Raw genomic sequence first — 19,540 nt, forward strand, 5'->3', positions numbered from 1 at the left:
CCCACATTCTAAATGCATGCAGGTTTGTAGGTTAATTGGCTTCTGTAAATTGTCCCTAAAGTGTAGAATAGAACTAGCGTGAATGGGTGATGGCTGGTTGGCGTGGACTTGGTGGGCTGTTTCCATGCTGTATCACTAAACTAAATCTAAACTAAAGTAAATTGATGTCTGAAAGTCAGAGTTAGTTATACAGTGCAGAAACAGGCCCTTTGGCCTAACGTCCATGCCGACCCAGACACCAGTCCCACCTGCCCCCGTTTGGCCCATATCCCTCTAAGCCTTTCCTATCCATGTACCTCTTACTTTACAGTTAAATCACTGTATCTAACCTGTAGCTATAATGTGCTGCCAGAATCTTTCATCTTTTTATAGATCCTGTAACAATACTAGTTAAACTACACAAGTTTATGCAAAGGGAAGCATTGGCACAAGAGGCAGTGAACAGGTTTATATGCATTTAAGTTAATGGATGCCAAGAATGATTTGTTTTGATATTCGCTGGCAAAGTCACCAAGTCCCAATTCAAACATAAATATGTCTTGTTAGAAGACAAGTTAAAAATAGGTTTAGGTAAAAGCAGATGTCCTGATCACACTGATATTATATGAGTGTGAGTGGCAGAGTGTGAGAGAGCGTGAAAGGGAGAGAGAAAGAGTGTGAGAGCGTGAAAGGGAGAGAGAGCGTGAAAGAGAGAGAGAGAGAGAGAGAGAGAGAGAGAGAGAGAGAGAGAGAGAGAGAGAGAGAGAGAGAGAGAGAGAGAGAGAGAGAGAGAGAGAGAGAGAGAGAGAGAGAGAGAGAGAGAGAGAGAGAGAGAGAGAGAGAGAGAGAGAGAGAGAGAGAAGTAATCACTAAGAGAAGAAATGGGGCTATAAAAGATTTTAACGCTCTAATTGTCTGCAGAAAGCACAATTCCTCAATTGGTAATATAATTTAATTGGTATAGTTTGCTTGGATAATGTTAATGTTTTCAATTAGTATATATTTAAAACTTAAAGCGCAAATGATAAAATGTTGAGAGAAAAGCAAATTAGAATGTAATTTCATGCTACGGGTGTCTTACAAGTGATTGTCATAACATGACTGAATTTGGTATTAGGATTGGGAAAGTGAAGGAAAAATTATAAATCAGTGTTAAATTTGTTAATAAAATCTTCAGAGGAAGAGAAATGCATTTATTAGTGTAAATGGATAAGATTTAGATATTGGGAGGGATTTAAACATTTTTTTATCCACAAATGCAGCCTGACCCACTGACCTCTTTCAGCAGTTTTTTTTTTTACATGTACAGTTTATGTTAAAGAATAAAGCTTCAGCAAATATAACAACATAGTTACCATTTATTAGTGACAACTTTTAATAGTTAAAAATAGTTAGACATGAGGACTAGGGTAATATTTATGACCCTGTGCTTCAGGAGCAGTTTCGTTGATAGAGCTGATACCAATACTGGCCATATTCAGTCAAAGCACACCTTGTAACTATCTACTGAGAAAATAAGCTCTTCATATTCACTTTCCTCAAAGTTGAGCCAGTAGGATTCCTGTTCTTCTCAAACTCAAGTTCAGTAATTGCACTCTTGAGCAATCAACATCCATCATTACATCTTCCAGTTGTGAACATAACATCCTGATCCTCTTTCCAGCCTCCGGTTGTTTCTCCCCCTTAGCTGACTTTTCTCACTAACTACTTTGAACCCTCTTCAGAAACTTTCCCTTTACCATGACAGACACTACTAACAAACTAATCTTCCTTCCAGGCTTGCAAACCATAGCCTGACCTGTATTATTTGGATATTTTCACCATGTTGTGTCCACTGTAAAGAGGTCGACTTTAATAGTATCCATAAATTTTCACAAAAATTAGACTAAACTTTCTCGTATGGTATTTTTTTTAAATATGGTTTTAAAATATGATCATGATTCAAGCAACCCAAATACTGTATGTCTTTTGTTCCTTTACATCATTAATTAAAGCAAAACATTGTTTACTTTTGATTTAATGCAGAGAAATGAAACACATTTCAAAGTTTACGAACTCTAATATCTGATGTCTTTTCAAATTATTTTAATACCCTATTTATATCACCCACAATGAATCGAAGTTTGTTCACTAAAACTACAACAGCAAATTTACTGTTACAGACACAATAATAATACTTAAGCTACAATTTCATTACATTTAATGTAATATTTGCATATACATACAAATAAGTTACCTAGCACCCAGGGCAATATCATCCATTCCACAATGGTCGGTGGAGGACCTTGCATATTTAAATCCGTACGGGCAATGTGTTGAGAAGCCATTAATAGCATAAAAAGAAAGGTCAAGTACGATGCAGTATGGCAGATAAATTTAATAAATGGTTTCCTGATAAAAAGGCCTAACGTGCTTTTCGGTGCTATCAAATAGCACACAGAAAAAATGGGAAATAGTAATCCAATGCTGATGCAGGTTATGAATTTAACAATCCAGTGTCGCCTTCTCCAGCCAGGAAACTCGTCGTACCAACGGGAAGCAAGAAGCTGCTGACAATTTGGCTGAGCAACAAACTAGAAGACAAGAATTATACATTTAAAAAATGCAGAATGAATTAATGCACAAGATATAAAACTGAGACGGATAAACTCAAATTAATTGAAAATACACTTTGCCACGTCACAATGTATACGAACGAGTATCAACAAGGTTGCATCATGTATTTCAGAGCTTAAAATATAGATTTCAATGTACTCAGTGTAATTAAATAGCTTATGCCTTAAAACCAACCTGAAATAAGGATGAGAGTATTTGCATATGTTAATATTTTAGCCTTATACTTGAGGAGCCGTTTCCTTGACACAGCGCATGCCAATATTTTTCAGTTCTCTTAAAATGCTGTCATTCATGTTCGGATATGGTTTGCAGGGTAATTACAAATCCATCCCAATCTTTACCATTGACAAATATATTGCATCAATGCATTTCATACAGCGTTTGAAGGATTTTTCCAGCGGTCAAAGGACTGTGAACCTTGATCTAAAGCTATTTAATGGTAATGAAGAAGTAAATGAAGAAAACAGCAGGACAGTCTGTGGATGTTGTTTACCTAGACTTTCAGAAAGCCTTTGTTTGATAAGTTGCCACATGTGAGGCTGCTAAGGAAGATGAGAGCCTATGGTATCAAAGGGGAGATAGAAGGTTGACTGGATGACAAAAGGCAACGTGGCAATAAAAGGGGCTTTCTGTGGTTGGCTGCAAGTGATTAGCAGAGTTCCGCAGGGGTCGGTGCAGGGGCCACGAGGTTTCACGTATATTAATGATTTGGATTAATTGAAGGTCTTGTGGCCAAGTTTGTAGATGATACGAAAAATGGTGGTGGGGCAGGTAGTGTAGAGAAAGCAGGAACTCTGTAGATGGACTTGGACAGGTTGGGAGAGTGGACAGAGAAGTGGCAGATGGAATACAGTGTAACAAAGTGTGGAGTCATGCATTTTGGTAATAGGAATAAAGTGTAGACTACTTTCTAAATGGGGAGATAATCCAGAAATCGGAGGTGCAAAGGGACTTGGGAGTGCTGGTACACGATTCCCAGAAAGTTAATTTGCAAATCAAATCGGTAGTAAGGAAGGTAAACGCAATACTAGTAATTATTTCAAGAGGACTAGAATACAAAAACAGGGATGAAATGCTGACGGCTCTATAAAGCGTTAGTCAGGCCGCATTCCAGGAATGAGTGGGTTAACATATGATGAGCGTTTGACGCCATTTGGAAGGATGAGGGGGAACCTCATTGAAACTTAACAAATAGTGCAAGGCTTGGATAGAGTGGATGTGGAGAGGATACTAGAGGGGGAGTCTAGGACCAGAGGTCACGGCCTCAGAATTAAAGGATGTACCTTTAGGAAGGAGTTGAGGAGGAATTTCTTTAGTCAGAGGGTGGTGAATCTGTGGAATTCTTTGCCACAGAAGGCTGTGGAGGCCAAGTCAATGGACATATTTAAGGCAGAGACAGATTATTGATTCGTACAGGTGTCAGAGGTCATGGGGAGAAGGCAGGAGAATGGAGTTAGGAGGGAGAGATAGATCAGCCATGATTGAATGGCATAATAGACTTGATGCGCCAAATGGCCTAATTCTGCTTCTATCGCTTAATGGACCTAATGGAGGATGTCTTAAGTAATTAATCTACAACCAATCCCTGGAAAGCAGCAGCCTATCAGGCCATCCCATTTTAGCAGATCCCTTGTGCTGGATATAAAAACAGATAAGATATGATATGATATTACAGATTTGTTAATGCCAAGCAGAGATGCCCAGCAAAATAATTGCCTTCAGGTTTAATTTCAAGGTGTCCATTGAAATTATAGTTGGTGCTTCAGAAGCTACCAATATCCACATTACGTAATTCTGGCTCTTTGTAAGTTCAGAAACTCTTGGAATTGAATTAACAGAGTTCCCCAAAGTATATGTACCGTGTGAACTATCTACTTATCATATCATATCATATCATATATATACAGCCGGAAACAGGCCTTTTCGGCCCTCCAAGTCCGTGCCGCCCAGCGATCCCCGTACATTAACACTATCCTACACCCACTAGGGACAATTTTTACATTTACCCAGCCAATTAACCTACATACCTGTACGTCTTTGGAGTGTGGGAGGAAACCGAAGATCTCGGAGAAAACCCACGCAGGTCACGGGGAGAACGTACAAACTCCTTACAGTGCAGCACCCGTAGTCAGGATCGAACCTGAGTATCCGGCGCTGCATTCGCTGTAAAGCAGCAACTCTACCGCTGCGCTACCTTATCTATAATTTGTCACAGAATCAGAGCAACTTCCAGTGCCATCATTTCGGATCAATGATTCCCATCAACAGTAGGACTCTAGGATTTGGTTTCCTAGGCTCCAATCTCTGAGGATCTTTTCACTCCCAGGTGTTCTTTCTGATATATAAAAGATTTCACTTGGTTAAGAACCCTTCTGGCTCAACCACTGTTTTCTCCCTTTTCTGTTTCTATGTTGTTGTTGTTCATACAGTAGAATGTTAAGATGGAAAGATGAGATCTTAGTTTCTTTATGGACCAGTGACCATTTTGACTTGGAATCAAAGTCATGCAGCATGGAAACAGGAGCTCATCTTAACGTAGCTGTGCTGATCAAAATTCCCCATCTATGTTAGTCCGATTTGCCTGTGTTTGCCCCATATCCCTCCAAATTTTTCCTATCCAATTATCTTTTAAAGGTTGTTATAGTACCTGCCTCAACTGCTTTATCTGACAGCTCATTCAATGTACGCAAAAGGCGAAAAAGACCCCCCCCCCCCAGTTCTTATTAATTTTTTCCCCATTTTACCTTTTTCCCCTACTTGTTCTAGATTCCCCTACCCTGGGAAAAAGATTCTGTACATTCATCCTACTTATTCCCCTTATGATTTTATACACCTCTTAAAAAAATCACCCTTCAGTATCCTGCACTCCAAAGACTATAGTCCTAGCCTACCTAACCTCTCCCTATAGGTCAGGCCCTCAAGTCCTGGCAACATCCTTCCCTGCACTCAGACTTCTTAAGTCAGGATTCTCCGCGTGTCCAAAGGAAAGTTGAATCCCACAGTAAATAAAGTATTTTACATAATTAATACGTCCAATAAATTTTTTGTCCAATTGATTCTAATATTAGATTGGTGGAATGAGAAAATACAATTAAATACACAGAGATCTTTTGTATATAAAGAAGTAAACGAGACATTAAAGATAATTATTGAAATTATTCTAGTTCATTTCTAAATGAACAATGATTGAATGAAAAAGTGCATTTTCATGTCCACTGAACTATACAACCACTATCCATGTCTTCATGTAAAAATACACAGGTTTACAACTAGCCAAGCAGATATTTTGCAAAACTAACATTTTGTATTCTAATATTATTCCAATTATATTAATCACTTCAAGTAAATATATTTTCTTACTTGTAATGAACTGTCATTATCTTTCACTTCCACTTTTTCCTAGCATGAAAAAATCTAGATTATAATTTCGAATGGTGCTGACTCATTGGTTCCATTTTAATGGTGCTCATTCTATTGACTATTCATAGAACAAAGTGACATCAAATATCGGAAAGTCTTACCTTTTTCTGATGATGCTTAATTGCCAGCTTTAATCTGGAAAGATCATTTGTTGTCTGGACTTCCAGAATGCTATTGTCATCTCTATAATTAAGTATAATTTCTAATTCTCTGGAGCTCCTTGTTTGGTCCAATAAATCTTTTGCGAATGATTCACATTGATGAGATAATTCTTCATACTCAGATTTAAATTCATTTTCTACTTTACTTAGTTCCTGAAGCTCCCAGCTCAAATGAAATGCTGTAAGAAAGGGGTCTTCACTTGACAAAGCAATCAAAGATGGGCTTGCTAAAGCTCTGTATATGTTCAGCCTTGATCGGGAATGACGCAAACTGTCAACATCCGAGCTGGAAACACACTCCACACAGTTACAACGAACTTCATGAGGCTGCGGTATAGAGACTCCTCTTTGAACAAGCAGTTTTATTATCTCATAATTGTTGGTGTGAGCTGCGAGAATTACTGGTGTAATATCTGGTGTAAATTCTGAATACTGTTTATCCAGTAGTATTGGTGGAACCTGTGGAACAAACAGGACATATATTATTTTGAGCCGAAACTAAATTTAGCTCAAAACACAAAGTGGAGTCTCCAAGTTTGTGTTCAGTTGGCTTTAGATGCAATCTGGGGAGAAATGATTGAATCAATGGAAAAGAATCATAAAATTTCGAACTGAGAAGCACTAATACTGTGTTTGGAATTTTGTTTAATTCAGAATGCCGGTTTTAGACAACGCCCCCAAAACTGGCCATTGATTTTGAGAGGTACATTGATTCAAGTATGTTCTTTAAACTACACTCACTATCCTGGATGGACAAGTGGCACATTTTCTTGTTCCCCGTTTCAAAGACTTGTAAATCACCAGACACATATACTGATGCATTGCAATGAAACTATTAAATGATTCAGTTTAGATTTCCCTTCAAATATTGGAGGGAGGAGAGAGTGGGGGTGGAGGTCGGGGAGAGTGGGGGTGTGGGGAGAGTGGGGGCAGGAGAGAGTGGGGGTGGGGAGGTGGGGGCGAGTGGGGGTGAGGGGGAATAGGGGTGGAGGCAGCGCTGGGGGAGGGACTAGGGGAGGGGCAAGTGGGGGTGGGGTAGGGGGGGTGGAGTGGGTCGGTAGGGGAGGAGGGAGGATAAGGGAGATTGAGTGGGGGGGGGGAATTGAGGGTGCTACACCAATACAGGAGAGGCTTTGGGTTCAGGGCTCACTCAGTCACACCCTCTCCCCTTCCCTTTCTCCCTCTACGAGGAATGGACCCAACAGGTCCACTTGGTCTAGTATCCAATAAAAAGCTGGCGATATGTTTTAAAGATTTCAAATAACACAGCACACACACATACATTGGATACATTGTGTGAAAAGATACTTAATGTTTTCATTCCTGGATGGCTTATATTTTAATGTTGTGTTGGACAGTTTGTTATGGAAGATAATTTAAATAAACTAATGCCATTGAATGTCAGAGAGATGGTTGGCAGATATCTGAGGGAGCTGATCATTGTTTGGTTTCTGTGTGAAACAAATGTCTCTTGCTACTCATCAGCTTATATCTAAAGTAATCCACGTTTTGATGTTTACATACATATGGAATTTTCTTCACGATCCGAGAAGCAGCTATTGGAATTAAACGTGAAAATATTAGCAAATATTCCGTTCTAACTTTATAATGGAAGGAAGATCTTACTGCATGCTCCATTTGTCTGGGAGGTCACTGATGGAATAGGAATGAGCCGAGAACAATGCTCTCTGGAACTCCTGCAGATAAGTCTTCGGTCAGAAAAGATCAAATTCTAAAAACCATAGCTAACCTTTCGCTAGACATAATTGCACCAACAGAATAATTTCCCTTTGATTCCAAATGACTTCAGTGACTAAATGACTAAAGTTCCCTGATGCCATTCTCATTTAATTAGATTCAACATAATGGACACTCACTCTCAGTTCGCCTCGAGGTTTCAGCTCTTTTGTCCATTTTTGGACAAAGAAAACAATGTCAGTAACTAACTGAGCCTGACAGGTCCTAAGCTGCATAATTGAAGCAGCTATTATTAAGGCTCCACAATATCTCTCCCAACAACGCATTCCACCACTTAATTGATTATCTATAGATTAATTAGTCAAATTGCATTTGTCCCAATAATTGCAGGCATGGCACACCAGTGCAATTTTCAACATGGTCATAGAGTTGCACAACATGGAAAGAGGCCCTTTGGCCCAACTTGCCCATGAAATTCAAGATGCCCTGGCCTGGTTCCACGTGCCTGTGTTTGGCCCACAGTCCTATAAACTTTTCCTACCCATGTACCTGTCCAAAAGTTTTAAAAATGTTGTTAATATACCTGCGTCAACTACCTCCTCTGGTAGCTCGTTGATATACCCACCACCCTGTGAAAACGTTACCCCTCGAGTTCCTATTTTGGTAGAGTACGAGCAAAATGCATGACTGCACACATTTTTCTTCTGTGTAACCCAGTTTTGTAACATCACCAGGTTGGCAATTCATTTTGAGGTACAAAGATATGCTGACCATGAAATTATAAGTTGTGGTGTATAATGTGTTTATATTGTTTCCCGAATATATAAATTTGAATTGCTAGATGTGTTCTGCATTGTAATTACTACAATGGTAGAGTTATATAATAGTCATAGAGCGTGGAAACAGGCTCTTTGGGCCAACTTGCCCATGCCGACCAATATGCCCCATCTAAACTAATCCAACTTGCTTGCTTTTGGCCCACAGCCCTCTAATGATTAATTAGTCAAATTGCATTTGTCCCAATAATTGCAGGCATGGCACACCAGTACAATTTTCAACATGGTCATAGAGTTGCACAACATGGAAAGAGGCCCTTTGGCCCAACTTGCCCATTAAATTCAAGATGCCCTGGCCTGGTTCCACGTGCCTGTGTTTGGCCCACAGTCCTATAAACTTTTCCTACCCTATGTCTAAATGGTTCTTAAAATGTTACGATGACACCTGCTTCAACGACTTCCTCCGGCAACTTGTTCCATACACCCACCACTCTTTGTGTAAATAAAGTTACCCCTCAGGTTCCCATTAATTTTTCCCCCTTCACCTTAAACCTATGTACTATGGTTCTCGATTCACCTACTCTGGGCAAAAGGCTGCGTTTATAAAATCTATTCCTCTCATGATTTTGTTCACCTCTAATAAGATCACCCCTCATCCTCCTGCGCTCCAAGGAATAAAGCATGAGCCTGCTCAACCTCTCCCTATAGCTCCGTCCCTCGAGTCCTGGCAATATCTTGGTAAATCTTCTCTGAAACCTTTTAAGCTTGACAACATCCTTCCTATAACATGGTGACCAAAACTTAACATCATACTCAAAATGTGGCCTCGCTAAAGTATCCTTTAACTGTAACATGATCTCTCAACTTCTATACTCAATACTCCAACTGATGTGCCAAAAGCCTTCTTGACCACCCTATCCACCTGTGACACCACTTTCAAGGAACTACATACCTGCACTCCCAGATCCCTCCACTCCACAACACTCCTCAGAACCCTACCATTCAGTGTAGGTCCTACCCATGTTAGACTTCCCAAAATGCAACACCACAATTTCTCAATATTAAATTCCATTAACCATTCCTCAGCCCACCTGCCCAACCGATCAAGATTCTGCTGTAATCTTTGACAACTATCTTCACCATCTACAACACCAAGCATTTTAGTGGCATCTGCAAACTTGCTAATCATCCATGTACGTTCTCATCCAAATCATTGATTAGATAATGAACAGCATTGGGCCCAGCAGATATACATGATCAGGCCCGGGAGATTTATCTACCTTTATGAGCAGTAGCAAATTATAGAGATTCTCTTGCCACAAAGACTGTAGCTGTTATTCATGGCAAAACTGTCATGGGCAAATGAACAGGCAGCAGTTGGATTGGTAAAAATGTGATCAAAGCAGGTTTAAACATCCTGTTGACTGTGTTAGCATCTGCTGAGAACCCAATACTGCTGCATTGTAAACAGCACAGTCAAGTGAATCACCAACAACACCAATCTTAGTATTGAACAATAACGTTCCCAACACAGTACATTCTGTGCCCTCGCTGGTTGCTGTGTTGCTTCCAAGTGACATTCAACATGGAGGAGTACTGATTCATCAATTCAGAAAAGGTGTTAATCAGCAGGAGATACAGGGGACTGCAGATGCTGAAATCTTGCACAAAACAAAGCACTGGAGAAACTCAGTGGGTCAGGTAGCATGTGAGGTAGGGATGGGGCAAAGCTAGGCAAGAGATAGGTGAATACAGGTGAGGGAAGGGGTGAATGGCAGATGGATGGAGTATGTGACAGAGGCTGGAGGAGAAAAGAAGGGTGTCAGATAAGGAAATGAGAGGAGTGGAATGTAAAGTCGGGTGGGAGGAAGGGATGAGAGACAGATAAAAGGGAAATGGAGGCTCTGAGATGAGAGGGGTGGGGACCCTATGAGAGGTATAAGGACCAGGATGACGAGAAAAATGTGCCTGCACCAGGGTAAGGTGAGGAGTGGGGGGCTGGAGAGAGGTGGGATTGTTTTAAATTGGAGAATTCACTGTTCATACCATTGGGATGTAGGTTGCATAAGTGGAATAGGAGGTGCTGTTCTTCTAGCACTGGATGTTCCGCTTGTGTAACCTACAACATTTAATTCTCCAATTTCAAATAATAACCCCCCCCCTTCCTCTCCCCATCCTGGTGCTCACACATTTCCCCTACCACCCCCATTTCTTTCTGCTCCTCTGTATCCTCATCTCCCATCCATCACCTTCCACCGATATCCCTCCTTCCCCCCCATCCCCTTCCATCCATAGCCTCCCTCCCACTTTACATTTCACCCCTCTTTCCCAAACACTCTCTTTTTTCCATCATTTTCCCTCCTACTCCATCAGTCTGAAGAAGGGTCCTGACAAAATATCCTCTGTCCATTCGGTCCAAAGATGCTGCCTGACCGGCTGAGTTTTAATCAGCAGGTTTCCTTGGCCATGTCTGATTAACATATGTCATTGATGCTGCAATGGTTTTGTCACCTAGCATTTTTAACAATTCTTATCATGAAATGAGTTAGATCTGAGGTACGAGGAAAAAGAATCAACTTAAAAACTGTGAATAACTACCTTGTGCAGATCCTGGGTCATTATTTTAGTAGGTATAAGCTAATAAAACAAAGACTCTACCAAGAATCAATGGAACCAAGTTGCACCAATTCATTCAAATGCAGATTGAACAGATCTACTTCAGAAGATATTTTGAACCAGAGTAAATGAGCTGTTTCAGACATAACATATTAAGTGAAGTATGCTTGGGGTGGGGGAGAAGAGTTGAAACTGGACACTGCAGACATTGCCAAAAGTTCACAGGGGGGTTCCGCACCTCATCTCTGTGTCTGTAGTAGGCTAAATGCCAGTGATTGATAGCCAGGGTAAGTGAGCAATTCTATTATTGTTATATAACTACCAGGACAGTAGGTGGTGATTTCAAAAGGACTTTTTACTTTTAGCTTTTGATGAGGAATTCCTATGTGTGCAAGCTACTAAATGTGCAAAATAACATTGAATATACTTAACGGTCTAGCAAGGTAAATATGTAATCATTGCATCCAATATATATACACCGATCAGCCAAAACATTATGACCACTGACAGGCGAAGTGAATAACATTGATTATCTTGTTACGATGGCACCTGTCAACGGGTGGGATATATTAGGCAGCAAGTGAACAGTCAGTTCTTGAAGTTGATGTGTTGGATGCAGGAGAAATGGGCAGGAGTAAAGACCTGAGCGACTTTGACAAGGGCCAAATTGTTATGGCCAGACGACTGGGTCAGAGCTAAGCTTGTGGGGTGCTCCTGGTCAGCAGTGGTGAGTACCTACTGACAGTGGTCCGAGGAGGGACAAACCACAAACCGGTAACAGGATGTTGGGCGTCCAAGGCTCATCGATGCACGCGGGCAACGAAGGCTATCCCGTCTGGTCCGAACCGACAGAAGGTCTACTGTGGCACAAGTCACAGAAAAGTTTAATGGTGGTCATGGGAGGAATGTGTCACAATACACAGTGCATTGCACCCTGATGCGTATGGGGCTGCACACGGAGGACCAACAGCATATTAGGCAGGAGGTCATAATGTTTTGGCTCATCAGGTCATAATGTTTTGGCTGATCGGTGTATATAACGTTACCTCTGTTGCTCTTGGATCAATTCTACCCAATTGTTCAATGGCTGCCTCCCTCCTACAACCCTCTCTTGAAGAGTTGTTATCATTCCAGAGATATCGCAATAAGCATAAGTCATTATATTAATGAACCATTTGGTACTTGAAAAAGCCAGAAGTGGCCACAGGATAAAGACTAGAATTCAGCAGCTTTATTTCTGAAAGCACACATTCTTGCATTCCTCTCTGTTTGTAATAACTTATGCTAATAAAAAGGAACATTTTGACAAAATGCAAATGTGCATTGAATTGAATTGAATACATTTTATTAGCCAAGTATGTATACATACAAGGAACTTGCCTTGGTAATTAAAATTAATCTGCAGGTGGCTATTTATTCGTTAAAAGTCCCTCAATTAAATAATTTCAGATGAAATAATATTTTATTAAACCTAACACTCGTATCTTCAAAACTATTATCACTGTGCACAGAAACAGGCCATTTGACCCATCCTGACCATCATGTATCCATCCATGCTAATCCCACTTACCTTGAGTGTAGTTATTAAATATTTATTTTTCTTTCTGTGTGATTAACCCTACCATTGTCTGTATGTTGGATCAGAGCACAACTATGTACTTCCAGTATCTATTCAACCTTTCTCATAGAACAATATAGCACAGGAACAGGCCCTTTGGCCCAAAATGTTCACAGCGAACATGATGCCTAGTTAAACTGCCTGCACGTGTTCCATATCCCTTCATATCCATGTGTCTATCCGAAAGCATCTTAAACCACGATTATATCTGCTTGCAGCACCAGCTCTGGCACCGTGTTGCAGGCACCCACCGTGCCTTTGGAAAACTTGGCCCGCACATCTCCGTTAAACTTTTCCCCTCTCAACTTAAAGGGCCTGTCCAACTTAGGCGATTTTTTTGGCGACTGCCGGCGACTGTCAAAGTCGTAGCAGATCGCCGAACTTTTCTTTTACCCGACGATAATGACCACGACAATGCCGAGTCAGGTCGAGATTACAGCGTCTTCTGAAACATCGCGAAAATTCCCACGCTGTCAATGCTTCTCCGGCGTCCTGGTTTTCGCTGAAATCACTGACAAATCGGTAAGTACTTGAGAGTTTTGAACTAAAAAGCAAGGGTTACTTAAAAACTAAGCTTCACTGTAACAAGGAATAAACTGGATTTACTTCCAGTTTACTAATAGCTGTATTAAACAAAAATAATTTTTTAAGTGGTTAAGTGGATTTTTGTGAAAAGTGTGTGGGCATTCTTGGAAAATGTAAGGGAGGTATATTTGGTTTCTAGGTTGCATATCTGGGTTTGGAGCTCACTTTAAATGTAATGGCTGAGACCAAAAACATCGCTAAAATTCCCACGCTGTCAATGCTTCTCCGGCGTCCTAATTTTCGCTGAAATCACTGACAAGTCGGTAAGTACTTGAGAGTTTTGAACTATAACACCTTGTATGGGTTACTTAAAAACCCAGCTTCACTGTAACAAGAAATAAACCGGATTTACTTCCAGTTTACTAATAGCTGTATTAAAAAAAATTATTTAAAAAGTGGTTCAGTGGATTTTTGTGAAAAGTGTTTGGGCATTCTTTGAAAATGTAAGGGAGATGCATATCTGGTTTCTGGGTTGAATATTTGGGTTTGGAGCCCACTTTAAATGTAATGGCTGAGGCCAAAAACATCGTGAAAATTCCCACGCTTACCTGACCGTCAAACTGTCGCCTCCAATCTACCTGTCAAATGTCCTGACGGTAAATAAATTGGTTAAACACAAGCATTTTATGGTATTTTGAAATGACTTTACTTATTTTAATATTATGTGCTTCTATATGCATCTTAAGGGAACCTATCAAACCTCGGGACAGCATGAGACAGCGACCGCAATAAGCTACGATACCTGGCGACAAGCCAGCTGTCACCGAGAAATTTCAAACCGTTTGTTTTCTCAGCGAAGCGCCGAGATCCACTACGATCCACTACGATCTTTGGAAGACTCCTCACGATCATGCCTGCGACACCCCGGCGAACTGTCGGCGACAGCCTAGTCGCCTTAAAATCGCCTAAGTGGGACAGGCCCTTAAGGCTATGCCCACAAGTCTTTGACATTTCACCGTGGAAAAATATCATTGTATCAAATAATGGCAGCTGAGCAAATTAGGCTATGCAAAATTCCCCATGTCTGAATTGCACTTTCCCTATGAAGAACCTGTAGAGTGAAAAGAACATGCTGCAGGATAATTGATTGACTACAAAGAATTCAGAAGACATTCATTATTCATGCACTTACTTGCTTTTCTCCACTAGGTTTCTTATGATTCAATAGTAGTTCAACAGCTCCAACTACTTCCTTCCTGATGGCATGTAGAAGAGCATCTCCGACGTATACATTGAAACTCAGAAGAAGCTCAATGATTTCCAAGTTCTCATTTTCAATGCCTATGAGAAGTGCAGTTCGTCCCAGAGGATCAATGCAATTAATGTTGATTTTAAAATAAATTTCAGCTTCTTCGAGTGCTTTCTTTACACTTGCGTAATCACCTTTCTCAACAGCGTTTAGGTAACTCTTCTCTGCAGGAGAGAGTTCTGATTCTGCTCTCACAATGCGAAGAGAAATTCGATCTCTATAGGGTGCATTATCACTTCTTTTGTAATACAGCTGAGACATTCTTCATGAATGTCAAAGTCTTGTCTCTAAAAAAACAGTAAAGCAGAATTATATTTTTCTCAAAAAGACAAGACAAACAAATATTGGAAGTCTGAAATAAGAAAATGCTGAAAATACCCAGCAGGTTAGCATTATGGAGAAACACTAATTGATTACTATTCTGATTAAAAAAAAGGTAAATGACCAGAAACATTGTCTTTCTCTTATCCAAGATGCTGCCTTTCTCATATTTCTAGAAATGTTGTTTTAATTTAAAATTGGTAATTGAATTGAATACATTTTATTACCAAGTATACATACAAGGAAATTTTGCCTTGGTGCTTTGCTCTTAAGTAACAACATGACAAACAGTAAACAATGAATAAAACATTATAATTTACACATGTGAAGAATGAAATAAAATACCACAGGCATGTGAGTGAGGTAAAAAAAAAGAGGAAAAGAGCCGAACGCTTGCGCAAGGCGTACAGCGGGGGTCAAAAAATTGGAAAAATTTACACACAAATTTACCAGTTTCAAGCTTCTTTTCGTGAATTTCAAAGTAAAAACGGACATTACAAATTAATGTGAATATGTCACTGTATACTAATAACATTTTACTATACATGGCTCGAAGGGCCGAATGGCCTCCTCCTGCGTCTATTGTCTATTTTAAAGTAAATTAGCACATTAATTGATAATCAGCCCAAAAAGGTGGTAATTGGCTTTTCTGCTGTGTTTTATATTTTAACCCCGTCTTAATTAATTTCGTTATATAATCTTGCACCTAAATTTAATATTTACTCATTACAGTTCCACCACTGATTTTCTGGCACTCTTGATTCCAGTGCTTTGCTGGTTTATCCAGCCGGCCAAGGATGGCTGCTATGGGGATAGATTTGCTGGCTCCAGCTGGGCTGGAGTTCCAGAGCCCCGGCCGCAGGTTGCAAATTCAACCAACCGATTGGCCGTGGGAGTCCCGGTGAGGTCGAGATTGGCTGCCTTGCCCAGCCTAGGTGCCACATTTTCGGGGAAATTTCCAAGCGGTGGGGAATTTCTTGCGGAACCCCTAGCGACCTCTATCGGAACCCTACTGTTCACTATAAGTCTATACATAGTTTTTTCCCTTTTTTTTCCGATCCGATTTCTCCGTTGGTAAATGCGATTTTGGCCAAGTTAAATGGAACTTAAATGGCTCCACAGTGGTGACTGTGGTGTTGTTGATGGTGAGTGGGGGGAGGGGAGGGGGAGCTCTCCTAAAGTCTATCAATTCCACTGTCTCAAGAGCATTGAGCTCCAGGTTGTTGCGAAGGCACTAGGACACCAGCTGTGTCACTTCCTGTCTGTAGAAAGATTCCTACCCATCCTGGATCAGTCCAATCAGGGTTGTGTCATTCGCAAACTTGAGAAGCTTGACAGAGGAGTCTGTGGAGGTGCAGACATTGGTGTAGAGAGAGTAAAGGAGAGGGGAGAGTACGCAGCCTTGCGGAGCTCCTATGCTGAGGGTCTGCGGGTCCGAGATGTGCTTTCCCAGCCTCACATGCTGCCGCCCTGCTCATTCCCGGGAAACACTGGGGCCGGCCGTCAGTGATTGCTTCGGCGGCTGGACAGATTCGTCGCGTTTTTGCGTGGGATCGCCGTGCCGGGGCTCGTTTCCTTGTGGACACCGGGGCTGAGGTGAGTTTTCTTCTCCCTTCGAATGATGACATCCGTCCGCTATGGTAAACGCAGCCCCCTCCTCACCGCGGCAAATGGGATTCCAATCCGCTCGTATGGGATGCACACGCTCACCCTCAACTTCGGAGATGGCCGCTGCTCATGGCCATTCGTCATTGTGGATGTGTCCCAGCCGTTACTGGGCACGGACTTTCTACGGGCACATTCCCTGCTCGTGAACGTCAAGTGGCAGCGTTTGGTGCACTCTGTCACTTTGGAGCCTGTTTCCCTCCGCGTGGGCGACTCGGTTGCGCTGCCTGATGGGCCCCTGTCGTCCATGGATGCTACGTTCTCGCGTAAACTGGCCGACTTCCCCGAAATCCTCGACCCCCAGTTCCGCTCAGTCGCCCCGAAGCACGGGATGGAGCATCACATTCCCACCACTGGCCCGCCCTTGCACGCTCGGGCGCAGCGCCTTCCAACGGACAAGCTCCGTCACGCTCGAGGAGTTCCGCCTTATGGAGTCGCTGGGTATTGTGCGTCGCTCAGACAGCTCATGGGCGTCCCCGCTCCATATGGTCCCCAAGGCGGGCGGTGGCTGGCACACTTGCGGAGACTACCGTCGGCTTAATGATGCTGGCTGGGGCCGCGGTGTTTTCCAAGGTCGATCTGGTGCGTGGCTACAATCAAATTCCCGTCCACCCAGACGACGTCTCCAAGACAGCCATCGTAAAGCCATTTGGCCTTTTCGAATTTCTCCGTATGCCGTTAGGAATTAAGAACGCCGCGCAGGCCTTTCAGCGGCTTATGGACTGCGTGTGCCATGGCCTGGACTTTGTTTTCGTTTACCTCGATGACATTTTGGTGGCAAGCCGCTCGAGACAGGAGCATGCTACCCATCTCTGTCAGCTATGCCAGCGCCTCAGCGATAATGGGCTGGCCATCAACATAGCCAAATGCCGTTTCGGGGTGACGTCCATCAATTTCCTGGGCCACCACGAGACTCCGCAAGGGGCACTGCCGCTCCCAGACAGGGTACACGCGGTGCGCCGGAAGCAGTTCCACTGGCAAACACATCCGCCGCTACTTGTGCCCGTGACTTGGCGGCACACTGGATTGACAGATTCGGAGTGCCGCTCGACATTACGTCCGACCGGGGGCCTCAGTTCACATCTGAACTGTGGTCGGCCAAGGCTCGCCTACTGGGGGTTAACCTGTACCGCACCACGGCGTACCATCCACAGGCGAACGGCCTGGTGGAGCGCTTCCACCACCAGCTCAAGGCTACCCTGAAGGCCCAACTCGTTGACCCGGACTGGGTCGACTCGTTGCCATGGGTTTTACTGGGCTTCCGCACTGCGCCCAAAGAGGACTTGGCCAGTTCCTCAGCTGAATTGGTGTACGGGGCCCCGCTGATAGCACCCGGTGAGCTTATTCCTTCAGCACAGGGCAGGCGGAACAACCATCGGCCGCCCTGCAACGCCTTCAGGAGACGGTGGGCAAGCTTGCACCGGTGCCGACGTCTCGACACAGTTCGGTTCGGCCGCACATCCCTTCCGCTCTGCAGGACTGCCCATTTGTTTTCCTGCGCCTGGATGCACACCGGACGCCCATTCAGCGGCCGTATGAAGGACCCGTCGAGGTGCTCGAGCGTGGCTCTGCCACCTTCATTTTGGACATGGGGGGTCGTCCTGAGACGGTCTCCATTGCGCGGCTGAAGCCGGCGCACATGGACATTAGCCAGCCAGTTCTACTGGCAAGGCCTCGCCCTCGGGGTCGTCCTACGTCCTGGCCCTTACCCCCAGTTTCTCCGCAGCCTGGCCGTGTGGTTCCGGCGCCTGCGAACGCCGTGGTGCTTTTATGTATATATTTTCCATATCCAATTTATTTTCCAGCTGAATTTAAAGGGAAATCATGCTTGACTAATCTTCTGGAATTTTTTGAGGATGTGACAAGTAAAATGGATGAAGGGGAGCCAGTGGATGTAGTGTATCTAGACTTTCAGAAAGCGTTTTATAAGGCCCCACACGGGAGATTGGTGAGCAAAATTAGAGCACATGGTATTGGGGGTAGGGTGTTGACATGGATAGAGAATTGGTTGGCAGACAGGAAACAAAGAGTAGGAGTAAACGGGTCCTTTTCAGAATGGCAGGCAGTGGTGAGTGGAGTGCTGCAAGGCTCGGTGATGGGGTGCTGCAAGGCGAGTGGAGTGCCGCAAGGCTCGCAACTGTTTACCATATATATTCATGATTTGGATGAAGGAATTAGAAGTAACACGAGCAAGTGGATGTTAGGAGGTTGCAGGGTGACCTGGACAGGTTGAGTGAGTGGGCAGATGTGTGGTAGATGCAGTATAATATAGATAAATGTGAGGTATCCACTTTGGCGGCAAAAACAAGGATGCAGATTATTATCTCAATGGTACAGGTTAGGTAATGGAGAAGTGCAGCGAGACCTGGGTGTCCTTGTACACCAGTCACTGAAAGTTGGTGCAGGTACAGCAGGCAGTGAAGAATGTTAATGGCATGTTGGCCTTCATAACGCGAGGATTTCAATATAGGAGTAAAGAGGTTCTTCTGCAGTTGTATAGGGCCCTGATAAGACCACATCTGGAGTATTGTGTACAGTTTTGGTCTAATTTGAGGAAGAACATCCTTGTAATTGAGGCAGTGCAGCATAGGTTCACGAGATTGATCCCTGGGATGGCGGGACTGTCATATGAGGAAAGATTGAAAAGACTCGGTTTATATTTACTGGAGTTTAGAAGGATGAGAGGGGATCTTATAGAGACATGTAAAATTATAAAAGGACTGGACAAGCTAGATGCAGGAAAAATGTTCCCAATGTTGGGCGAATCCAGAACCAGGGGCTACAGTCTTAGAATAAAGGGGAGGCCATTTAAAACTGAGGTGAGAAAGAACTTTTT

The 19,540-nt window shown here is 42.8% G+C and overlaps 1 protein-coding gene across 5 annotated transcripts in view; it reads right to left on the reverse strand.

Moving 5' to 3' along the window:
* Positions 1 to 19,540, reverse strand: part of LOC144595377 (short transient receptor potential channel 4-like) — a 93,820-nt gene that overhangs the window by 22,503 nt on the left and 51,777 nt on the right. For all 5 annotated transcript variants that reach the window (XM_078402841.1, XM_078402842.1, XM_078402840.1 and 2 more), the window contains exons 2-4: positions 14,602 to 15,005; positions 6,117 to 6,635; positions 2,216 to 2,552 (exon numbers count right to left, since the gene is read on the reverse strand). In XM_078402841.1, the coding sequence (XP_078258967.1) occupies positions 2,216 to 2,552; positions 6,117 to 6,635; positions 14,602 to 14,979 (1,234 nt within the window). In that variant the 5' untranslated portion in view covers positions 14,980 to 15,005. The remainder of the gene's footprint in view (positions 1 to 2,215; positions 2,553 to 6,116; positions 6,636 to 14,601; positions 15,006 to 19,540) is intronic.

The sequence above is a fragment of the Rhinoraja longicauda genome, chromosome 7 (assembly GCF_053455715.1).
Source record: "Rhinoraja longicauda isolate Sanriku21f chromosome 7, sRhiLon1.1, whole genome shotgun sequence".
Taxonomy (NCBI): domain Eukaryota; kingdom Metazoa; phylum Chordata; class Chondrichthyes; order Rajiformes; family Arhynchobatidae; genus Rhinoraja; species Rhinoraja longicauda.